Source organism: Notothenia rossii (genome assembly GCF_949606895.1).
Source record: "Notothenia rossii genome assembly, chromosome: 5".
NCBI classification, from domain to species: Eukaryota; Metazoa; Chordata; class Actinopteri; order Perciformes; family Nototheniidae; genus Notothenia; species Notothenia rossii.
The window spans coordinates 72,465,082-72,477,588 of record NC_136903.1 but is presented as its reverse complement, the minus strand read 5'-3'; the positions used below and the strand labels follow the sequence as shown (position 1 = coordinate 72,477,588).

General features: G+C 40.3%; 1 protein-coding gene across 1 annotated transcript; it reads left to right on the top strand.

Moving 5' to 3' along the window:
- Positions 1-5,700: 5,700 nt before the first annotated feature.
- LOC307038877 (uncharacterized protein) lies at positions 5,701-6,567 on the top strand (the record flags this gene model as incomplete). The annotated part of the gene is made up of 2 exons (XM_079680551.1): positions 5,701-6,142; positions 6,353-6,567. The coding sequence occupies 2 exons, from the start codon at positions 5,701-5,703 to the stop codon at positions 6,565-6,567; spliced, it is 657 nt and encodes a 218-aa protein (XP_079536677.1).
- Between the last annotated feature and the right edge of the window lie 5,940 nt (positions 6,568-12,507).

The window sequence follows — 12,507 nt, the reverse complement described above, 5'->3', positions numbered from 1 at the left end:
CGGTCCCAGGCCCGTTGGGATCCCCATAAACCCCCCTTCTGTCACTAAGACTTACTGGGTCTTGTTTCCTTTGGCCCCTATAGGTGACAGAAAGAGTGCAACAAATTATTGGGGGATTCAGGGAGGAGTGGCTAAGGATCCTCTTACGTACATCCATGCTAGTTGTTTTTTGTTACCCTGGAAACATCTCATATAGACTATGTCAGACCTGCTCAATGAATGTGTTGACCATCACCTCTAACCCCCTTCCCTGAAAGATTCACTGGCCTGGCTGGAAATCAAGTAATCAAGCTGACATATATCCTTTTCAGTTTTGAGTTGTGTGTTACTCTGTATAAACTGAAACACTACCTGATCAGACAGAGTATTACCGTTGACAAGCATGCCATTAGTTGCTGTTGCTGCATATCGTGAAATATATGTGACTTTACCAATAGTTACCATGATCTGAACAGCAAAATGCAGGTCTGGAGGCAAAACAAGCTCTTATCAAAGTTTTAATCCACTTTATGTTGCAGAATTGTACACTTGCTGCAAAAACTTCAACTCTTTGTAACAGTCCTATAAGGAAAGAAAATAGAGTGAAACTGTAATCTCTATTTAGACATGATCCATTCAATCTACAGTCCACCACACACCTGCATGTTAGTTATTTTTTGTCATTATAGAAAGGTGCTAGTTATAATTTAGCTTTATACATTTATACTGAGTGTGTAAGTGTGTATACTGTATGCTATACCTACTGAGTTTACTTGAGATGAGAGGTCATGAACAGTCCCTGAGGGTAAATGCTGTCGTGTCCCACACAATACTGGTGACGCAGGACAATGATCTGTGGTGTATCTCCACTTTCCCTCTCTCCCCCCACAGTTTACAACGTCATCAGTCTAATAACCTTCCCCCGTCATCTGCCCACTAAATGACCTCAAACTGCAGACAGCGGCCCGTAGCACCACAATAACAGAATGTCATTAACACATTTACAACTACCTCCTACAGTTTCGCACCAAACAGGCTGCAGTTGGACCGTGGCATCAGTAATTTCTTGTAGGGACATTTACTGCTTCCCAGCAGTTGATCTGACAAACCAATGTATCTACTGCAGAGAGTTCACACACATTCTCCTGTTGGAAATGCTTACATTTACTTTACTAACACTATGTTTTATGTCCTATATATACTATGTGGCATTGTTGGAGGAGCTCGGGTCGTATTACTTTCATCGCCATAACTACACTGTAGCTACTGTGCATATGACAATAAAGCCTTTGAATCTTGATACCTAGAAACATGTAGACCCAGTTTCTAGGATTTAAGGAAATGATCTAGGCATAGGATTTAAGCAAAAGGATATTTACATTTAGGACAGAATAATTAGCAATTATGACACTACATTTAGTAAGGAAAGAGTGGCTTTGTTTCATCTGACAATAATTTCTCAGCTCTACATAAATATATATATAAAATGCCTGCATAGTTTCAGCCAGGTGACACTACTTCTGTTATTATGTTTATTTGTATGCATAATCATTTTATGTATATCTGAATTCTTAATATCATACTCACAGTCACAGCATTATAATACAGCTATTTGGTTTTGTGATATACAATTTATTTTTTCTAAATAATAAATTAAGTTAATATTCTGTACCGAACAACATTTGTTCACATCCACCTGGTCAGGATTTTTTGGGGGGCTTTCCATCTCAGCTGCCTCTGTATCTTAATGTCTGTCTGGTATTTTTCCACTGATTTTTTAAAACTCACATGAGGTGTTGGCTCCTCAGTGACAGTGGCTCAGGTTGTTTTGGTCTGAGCACTTACCCTTCATCCTGCATTCTTCTGCCTTCCTTCACGTTATCACAGACTGCAGTGCTCACTTGGCTCGGAAAATTCCACACTGCAGCAAAGAGAGGGAGAGGGAGAGAGAGAGAGAGAGAGGAGAGAGAGAGAGACAGAGACAGAGAGAGAGAGAGAGAGAGAGAGAGAGAGAGACGCAGGTGGGGAAATAATCGATGATTCGATTTTCTTCTTAATATGTCGTGGGAGGAGAGACATGTTTACACCACTTTTATTGATGCAAACACTGCAGGAGGATAAGTGAGACCGAGGAAGGGATACGGGAGTAAATGGAAAGTAGCTCAAAGCTATATCCGGCATATTTACGCTTGAAATATTTAATGTTTTAAGTGTTCATTAATGTGCAATGTCCATGCCAAATCCCTGACTGACGCATTAAATGTTAAACTATTTAGTGATGTTTCACTATTAGCTATGTAAATCCAGCTATTTAACATTATAAATTGTATGAATGTATCAAAGTAACCTCTGCAGAAACATGCAGAAAACATGCATCATCATCATGTGCAGTGGGAATATGTATGAAAACAGTGCAGTACCCCAATAATACTGCTTAAAGCTGGCTCCCACAAACAAACTCAAGCTGCAGTATCAATCCACACCCCCACCCATATACATACTGTATACTACTATACTGATGCTAAAACTGCTTCCTCACTCAGATGTATTTAAATGCATTTCTTTTGTCTTTTCAAACATCAAACTGCTAATGATTATTGCAAATTAGCAGTTTAAATACACCACCACCACAATAAGATTAACAATTTTGTAGCCACATGGGCCAAATACAGTAGGTCAATGGAAACATTGACATATTGTCACTGGTTAATCTGTTGTGGTAAACAACTGTTCTTGTGTGTCAGTCATCCACACCAATCAGAAGTGCTGTGCTCCACATCTACCAGCCATTGTTAACCAATCAGAAGTGGCACATGATAGAAGGTGATAGACAGATTTATCCAATCACCTGCCAAGTATTTTTGAAAGTGCCTGCCCTTTCCAAATGGCTTCCATTGGAGCTTTCCTAGATGGTTTGGTGAAACAAACCTGAGTCAGGTTAATAATGCTCCATCACATGTTTTACATCTATTACAGGGTGAATCTTAAACTGAAGCTTGACTTTAAAGCAACCCAACGGAAGTTTCATGTAACTTTAGTTCTTTCACTCGTAGCTCAGGCTGCGGGGGTGCTAGAGACGGGAGCATGTTGATACGACCTTCCTAGCTGGAGATATGGCCGCATTTTACAATAAACTTCCGTTGGGTCGCTTAAAAAGAAATATCGCAAATCGAATCGCAATATTTGTCAGAAAAATCGCAATTCGATTTTTTCCCAAAATCATGCAGCCCTAGTATATTATATGGAATAAACATCAAAAATACACTCTCTTTAAGTTCAGTTTTTGCCTGTCAGCTCAACAGGTAGTGAACAGTGAGTTATTTGAGCTATTTTGCTCCAAACAGCTGCCTGCTGCGGCTGAAAACCTAATATGAGAGCCATGAGAGATTGATACAGATCAGTCAAATCTTCGCCTGAAAAAGCAGTCTATCACTGTTGTCTTCGGGTCAAATCTGACCGATTTACTACTTTCATCGATCATAACTTTTTTGTTTTACATTCGATTGCATTAAGGCTTTATGATATCCTTCACAGTAGACATTTGAACATATACAATTGCTGACCCATGGTGTTCCCGGTCATAAAGAAAAGGAATTAGTAACCATCTGGATCACACACACACACACACACACACACACACACACACACACACACACACACACACACACACACACACACACACACACACACACACACACACACACACACACACACACACACACACACACACACACACACACAAGATGTGTGTCCCCCCTTATGTGCCCAATCCCCCCATGTGAATCACACCTGGCACACACAAACACACACACAGAACAATTTGACACATTTCCCGCTCTTATGTGCCCACCCCCCCACATGGATCACACCTGTACGCAATACATGTTCAGTGTCTATTCTTTGTATATTTACTGCAGTTTTTCATATACTAGTCTGATACAATATGTACAGTTTGAAAGGGCGTTAAATTACATTTGGTGATGATTAATGGTTTTTGTGTTAATGTAATAGCAGTTAAAACAGGACCGGTCAAATTTGACCTCGAAAACCAAAGTAAGGGGGGGGGGGGGGGGGGGGAACGAAGGCAATAGGAGGGTAAAAACAAACCATCGTTAAAGTGAGGGAAAATACAGATTAAATCAAAATAACTGTGTACATAATGCCGTTTGAGGTATTGTTATTACAACAATATTGATTGAAGCCACTTTAAAATAACCTGTGTTCAAAGCATTTTTTAATACACAACAAACTCAATTTACACAAACTCAAACAGACTAGACACCAATGTCACACAGATGTCAACACTTAGGGCCAAGTGCCACAAAACAGACGTCACATTGTTACAAATCCATCAAACTGCCTGAGGGATCTGTTCCATACAGATTGATTTAAAAAACGGTCTAATGCAATATTTAACAACATCCCACAGTGTTCAGAAGGAACAACAAGTAGTTAGAGCATTGGGGAAAATGGTGACCCATGTGCTTCTCAAAGTCTTAGATTCAGTTCACATTTTGGGACACTTTTTTCATGATGAAGCCAATGAATACGTTTATACCATTGCAGTTTATTGTAGTGCTGTTTGAGGCCTCCCTTAGTTTGCAAAGTGTGCTGCATGTACAATCAGGTCAGACGTTTGAGTCAGGTGTCTTAGGGGAGAATAATACACTTTTTCAAATGGAAATATAAAGCAGGATACGGGTCAAAATGAGTAAGTTCTTATAAAACAGATTAAAATAGACTCAATTCAACTACAGAAAGAAACTAAAAGGTAAAAAGGGACTTCACATGAATAAATAGACACAGAATAATACATAAACTGAAGTACATACAGTAGTTAAACTGGATTTTTGAATTGTGGAGAAAGTATTCTGCTCCGGAACTCCAGAATGTTCCGGACATATGAACATGGAACTCTGCTGGATCTCCATACCAACTGAGGCCTCTCTGCTGGTCATTTCACATAAACCTAGTGGAGAGAGTTGCGTCACCTCCTTAAAACATTAAACAATAACTTTTTTAAACCTTTTTATCTTTATGTTTTAAACATTTTAAACATTTTTAACATCGTGGATAAATCCTTATATGCTCCCGCCGGCAACACACTGAACGTCAACTTTGCCTCCTTATTACACTCACCCCTACTTTAGTGGGAACAATGAATCTGCGTCTTTGATGCGCACAGGCGGGTGAGGCGGGGATGCAATGTAGACAGGAACAAACGCAGATCATCCTCTGGCTGCAGCCTTGACCGGTACTTGCTTTTGATCAAAGTAAGTATTATTAAAATTAAAATAAAGGGCGGTGCCAGCCGTCAACGGTCCGCTGACGACCGGCCGTTCTGTGATTCTCCGGAACACACAGATGGCCAGTCTGCCCCTGCCATGGACCGGTCCATGAAAATCCTAGCTTTAAATAATCGTGATCATACTTCCTCCGTTTTCTGCCAGACGCTGTCTCCTCTCTCACTTTAGGTAACTTCACAAAAAATCGATCCATGTTGCCACTCGCCTAAAGTTGGCTGAAGTTAACTAGCTAGATTTTACTGTTTCTCGTCATTTTTTTTCTCATGCTGCGCCTCCCCTGAAGCTTTCTGGCGCCCCCCCCCGGGGAGGTGCGCCTCACAATTTGAGAACCGCTGTTCTAGACAACATCTCATTGCTGAGATGGAGCTTGACCAAACTGACCACAGAGGAGAGAAAGGTGGAGGTCAGAAGACAAATGTATGTGGAGCTCAAAGCAGTGGAGATGGAGCGCAGACAAACAGCTGCTCTGGAGACCCTGGCAAAAAGTGAGAGGGACAGAGAAGAGACTCAAAAAGTGACAGAAAGTCTCAAGAAAGCAAGCATGGAGAAAGACAGGAGGAGGCAGGAGGCCCCAAAGGAAAGACAGCAGAACCAGTTGAAGCAAGAGAGGCTTCAGTGGCAACAGGTGATGCTGAAGGGAGTCAAAAGCCCAACCCACAACTTCCTCGCTCTGAATGAAGAGCAGGAGAAGAGACGAGAGGAGGCTGACATCCTGACACCCGACCTGAAGTCACCTCAGAGAAAGAAGAAAACTCTCCACAACAACTGGGTTGCAGAGAAAGAAATGTACAGTAGGCCTGTCGTTGATGACGCCACCTATCTCCTGTTTGCTGCCAAACCAAACCCAAAGTCTTACGGTATGTTGGGGTGTTGTGTAAATGTAATCCGTTACACTGAAAAAACTTTATTCAAATGTTTTGTGTCAACAGATTTGACATAACTGTAATAAGTTTACGTTATGTGTTTACATGTAATCCGGTACTGTGTGTGTTATATTCCTCTACTGTGGCCTTGTGTTTAACTTTTAATTAACATGCAAGTCAACTTGTATCTTGTTTTATCTGAAGGAAAAACAGCTGAGGTCAGAGAGAGCCTGCAGCCCATGCAGAAGGACAGACTCTTAGTTGAACACTGGGTTGGAAAGTACCAGCAGAACCACAAGAAGAAGCGGGAGAAGAAGCGGGAGAAACGCCAGCTGAAAGCAGAGGCTCAACACGAAGAATACATCGCCTCCAAGAGCCATGGCCCCCAGCAATCTGTGCTCGATGAACTGTTGGACTAACCCGTCTGCTAAAAACAGCAGCTTGAAATCCAGATCTAACAGATTTCCTTTTATTATTGTTTACCTTGTTTCTTATTGTTCTTTATTGTTTTTAAAACCTCAAATTGTTTGACTCCTCTCTTACATTAATGTTGGTTAAGATGTTTGGAAATATACTTAGGAGCAGTGGTGGCAAGTAACTAAGTACATTTACTCAAGTACTGTACTTAAGTACAATTTTGAGGTACTTATACTTTACTTAGTATTTTTACTTCATGGAGTATTTCCATTTTATGCTACTTTGTACTTCTACTCCACTACAATTCAGAGGTCAATATAGTACTTTTTACTCTACTACATTTATGAAGTACCTTTAGCTACTTTGCAGATAAAGCTTAATGATAAGCAATAAGGTCCAACACTTAAAACATCTTTAGATACACCTGGATTTATTTCACATTCTACCCAGCAGTAAATAAAGTAGAACAAATATATATATGATTCTGAAATGGTGCAATCTGCATAATGAGTACTTTTACTTTTGGTACTTTAAGTAACATTTTAACTGCATGACTTTTACTTGAAATAGAGTATTCTCTACTCTCTACTTCTACCTTTACTTATGTACAAGATCTGACTATTTCTTCCACATCTGATTTTCAGTTTAGTTCCTCTTTTTGAAGGAACTTGCTCTTTAATGACAAGTGAGGAGGAAGATTTTACAAGACATTCGTTGGCTCTTTCTTATGTTGATCCCATGGTGAAAGTGAAAGAAGAAATAGCTGTAAAACAGTTGTTGAAAAATGTATGTTGGGATCATGGAAATGCTGTTCGTCCTCTGCTGTAAATTATTCAATGTTCCGTCGTGCTCTGAAACTTTAACAGCCAAGCTCTTGTTACTGTTAACCTTCACAAACAAATCTTTCTGTATCAGTCTGTCCACCCTTTCAAAAAATGCTCAGTTGGTTGGAAAGGGAAATTTGAATAGACATTGATGTCATTGTTTTTTTCTCCATGGCCTCTGAAAAATGTATGGAGTCTAGACTGGGCAACACTTTGGGTCTCTCACATTCCCTTATATACAAGTGTAGAGAAGTCAAAGTAAAGTATCATGCAGTACAAGCTAATGGAGGCACTCAAGTACTTTGACGCGTTTACATTTACCCTGGCCTGATCCCTCAAACTCCCCGATGTGAAACTTAACATGAAGCTCTGGTTGGCATCCACATAACTGTATCGCAATAGCATTTCTAAGTAATGTGTTACCAGGGAACATGACATCTATTTATGGATCAGAAATGGATTTTTGGGGAATGCATCGTATCTCTGCAGAGATCTGACTTATAACTCTTTCCTGACAGTCCTGGGGACACATAAAGATTCTCCTAATTCACACCAGAGACTCAGGGATGTAATATGAAAATAGTTTGCTGTTGTGACTAAAGTTGGCAGTGAGTCACTCAAAGTCAACACAACCATCTGGACAGTGTATTAAGCAACTAATTAAAGGACTCATATGACGATCAGTGGCTGCACATGGCGGCAGGTTTATGCCTTGCAAGAGTAGAAAAAAAATAGAAAACTCTCAACCTTGATCTGTTTCACTGACCTCCCTCATTGCTGCTGTTGAATAGCCACTTGACTCTGGACAGGCAGTGATTGCAGCAGCAAAGTCAATAGCAGCCTAGTCTAAAGTGCCTTTGACAGTGGGAGTTATCTATGGTTTCATGATTGTACTAATCAGTGGTAATGGCGTACTAGCTGGTCTGGACGCTAATTAAAACAAATCAAACTGTTGTTATGGTCAGTTCGTCACATTGTGACTGACAACTGTAGTCCACTTTAAGCGATCCACATGGAAAAGCAGCCTGAGTAAAGTTCAACATTCTGGCAGATTTACTGAAAGCTAAATGTCGCCCTCTGCACAAAGCTATGCCACATTATCTATTTGGGAGAGAAAAATCTCTAAAGCCCTTCTCTTAAAAAAAAATTAAAAATAGTGGGAAGCTTTGACCTTGAAGTCAATTTAATAAAGTTGCCAAGCAGTGGAATTACAACTTCCAGGTCCATTACGCGATGCCATTGGGCAAAATAAAACGTTTCCACATAAACTTACATTGGTAAAGAATTGTTTTTTTGGAAACCAACTTCCCAGTATGAACACTTTATAAGCCCTTATATAAGGTCCTAAAAGTTTGAAATGTACAAATCCTAATTTAGAGTTATTTTTGTGCTGCAATTCATTTGAATGAACCGATACCGAGTGGCTGGAAGGGGTGTTAGAAGAAACACTATATTGCTCTGTTTGCCCTGTGGATGCAGAAGATCATCGGGAGATCTTGGTAGTTTAAAAGTCAAACCGTTTTTGCTCCATGCTCTGTCAAATGAATTCAATGGTTCCACCTCAAATGCTGTATCCAGTTCTATTTATACTGACTTCTCAGCAAATTGCGGAACAAAAACATTTGAAATGCAAGAATAGATAAAACTTGTATTTCCCGTTCCACAGCTGTAATGTTTGCTTGTAGTTTTGGTTGCAACAATATGTAAAGTATTAACTACATGCTTAAACTAGAGTCTCCTTGTTTTGATGGTCAGTGTGAAATTTGTTGTGATATCATGGCTGTGTGCTTGTGTGCAGAGTCCCCACCTCTGAACAGCCTGCACTCAGAGTCAATGTAATGTCATGGGGTGCAGATACAGTCAGAACTGAAACTCTTGCATAACCCTCTTTTCTCTCTCAAACATTTGCACATGCACATACACGCCCTGGCTGCAGTCACACACACACACACACACACACACACACACACACACACACACACACACACACACACACACACACACACACACACACACACACACACACACACACACACACACACACACACACACACACACACACACACACACACACACACACACCACTGCTGTGTGAGGGAACTCCAAAAGACCTACATCTGCAGACTGAAAACAAAAACACCCTCTCTATGTCCAGCCAAGTGAGGAGGAGTCACGAATCTGACTTTCAACAGAAGATGTTTACCCCGAGTTTCCTGGAAATTTGGTGAACAGATGACAGTGAAGCCTCTGCAAACTGCGGCGAGGACATTCATGGTCATGACCTTTGCACCTATAAAGGATCTTAGCTGCACTTTTCAGCAACCAACTGTACATTCTGTGTCAGAGCATAAAAAACTGAAAACCAAGCCAACATTTGTATCTCCAACACAACATTAATCTTATTGTAGGGACAAGCTGTACACTTTGTCCCAGATGCAAAACTAAACCCATGACTTAACTATTCTTCCACTTTCCACTCAATTTAATCCTATACAGGTTCTAAAGGATTGCAAACACTTTCAAAGAATATCATTCTCCAGTAGTTTAGGTACATTAGAAAGTGGGGACTTTAAGACTTATTTAAAGCCCTGTTTTGCTCCTTGGTTAAAAGTTTGAACCATGTACTTTCATGTGATCCAATGAACTTCAGATTCATGGAAGTCCTTGAATGGTAAATGTCTCCTTGCTCTGTTTGTTTGGCGCTTAATCTTCAGTGTGCATAAATTTGAACTGAGTCAGAAAATATATTTTGTGTGTGCATGGGTGTGTGTGTGTGTGTGTGTGTGTGTGTGTGTGTGTGTGTGTGTGTGTGTGTGTGTGTGTCTGTGAAATTCAAAATATTATGGTTCTAGATTTAGGCAGTGCCACGTGACGTCCTGTGCAACACGTGAACAGCAGGAGGAGTGGTTCTGTTTATATAAATCAAACTTTTTTTGCTCGCTCTCTGCATGTTTGGGTCATATGGAACTCATTACTGTATAGTGAGCTGCAGGGAGAAAAACAACAGAGCTGCAAACCTGCACACTCTGATGGTTAAATTCATGTCATCTTGACAAATGTATCCCTCTGCAAACCTCACTCAGTTTTTTTTTTTAAAAGATACAATGTTTATTTATATTTAATCATGATTATACAGTTTCATAGTAAAACCCACAGACTGCGTCATTAAGACTAGATTTATGAGTTTAAGTTCAAACCCAACAGCAGTTTATATTCACGATACTGTCTATTATCTTCAGGTTTTGAGAAAGGTGCAGGGAAGATAATAAAGATATACATCTGGTTTCTTCCTGATGAAAACAGAACTGATGTAGGCCATGAGGTTAGAACGTTTGTTTTGTTTTCTCTCAATAGTCTCCACCCACCAAGCCTTTCAGGCATGCAGGACTCTACTGTCTACTGTATGTCACCACTTAGTTGAATCACACAAAAACACATTTATTCCCATAACTTTGTTAAAGTGGAAACAAACCACTTTAATCGTTTACCCCGATAGCATTTTTAAGTATTATTGTTGGTGCTGCTGTCTAAAGATAACCAGATCACTTTACTTTCCACAGTGCCTACCATCTACAACATAGGACACACTTCATTTTGCTTTCCAAGATAATCTCGGTTGTTCCAACATCCACAATTTTTTCGCTGCTTGGGACATCTTACATTTTACTCTTTGATAAATGGGAGTAGCTCCCAATAGCTACTGAGGAAAACAAAAGTTTTATCCTCTCCCTGTTTTGTTTGCAGTGACGGACTTCTATGTGCGGTAAATCAAGCCATCATTTTCCCGGGACAGCGTACCTGGTGGCAGACAGAATTGCATAGGGAAGCAAAGCTGACAGGGAGTCTTAACTATATTAATTGATATTATATTTAATTATATAGCCATTACATTGCGACTTCAACATTTACTTCATAATGAAAAGTTGAAGCAAGAAACATGTAGTACATCTACCACAGAACCTAATTCAGTTTGAACCGTCTTGTTTATTTCTTCTGCGTTAGGCCTGTTTACTTTGGCTTTGTTGTTTGGGTCAATTTTGAATTTGTTTTCGGTAACTACGCCCTATGATTGTGTTTTTGCATGTCAATCTGTTTCTCTCAGGAAACCGTAGGAGGAGTGCTCTAGCCTGCAGATTTACAGGATGGCGAAGGCTTTACACAGCCGCAGATAAGGAGTGTGACATGTGAAAGGTTGCACAAGCCATGGCCAGCAACTGCAGCACATTCACTTATCCCAGACAGTGACACCTACTACACTTTGGCAGGAATAAGATGTGACAGGTTGGCAAGACAGGATGTGGGGCAGTAGGGTAGTAGGCTTCTGTCTGAGGCCGGGTATGTGGACCATGGACAAAGATTCTGTCAAAGTTTCACCTCCAGATCTGCGGGAAATAAGAGCTCAGGAATCTAGTAACAATGCACAGCATCCCTGATTTCTATCTTTTAGTTATCTGAACAGGTAACCTTAGTCAAGAGTAAGGTTGGGGAAGGGGAAGCTCATTTGGCAGGGTGTAGGTGTGTGATAATGTGCCAGCAAAGTCATAGCAAACTACTGGACAAGAGCCCCAGCATCTATTTATAACACGAGGCGTACGTGTGATATGTGTCCTGTTTGTTTCTACATGAAGAATGAAATAAAGGACAGAGAATAAATCAAAGGCTCATTAGTAAGTGGCACATCACACAATCTGTCAAATATTCTATACTAGCATTATAATTATATTTGTAAATAAAAAAGTTATTTTTATAAACTATTCTGCCACTTGTCCTAACTTACCACAACCCAATAAGATCTTTATCCTGCCACACTGCTCACAAACACTTCTTGAAACTGTTCCCATAGTGATGTGCTAGTTCACAACTAGCAATAATCCAAAGGGTGTAGAACCTGGGCCATGGGACTGGGGCGTTGAAGCATGTTTCATTATTTTCTATGACTCATGGCCTGCACAAAGGACCGAAACATAAACTGTGACACTCCCGGCGATTTGATAGCCCACACATGCATTACATCATTTCACCTTACAAATGCTCCATGCCTAGCATTACACTGTGACATGTGTGTTTACAAACACCTTGTAGACTTGAAAGAAGCAATCAGCTGCTTCCTTAAATGTG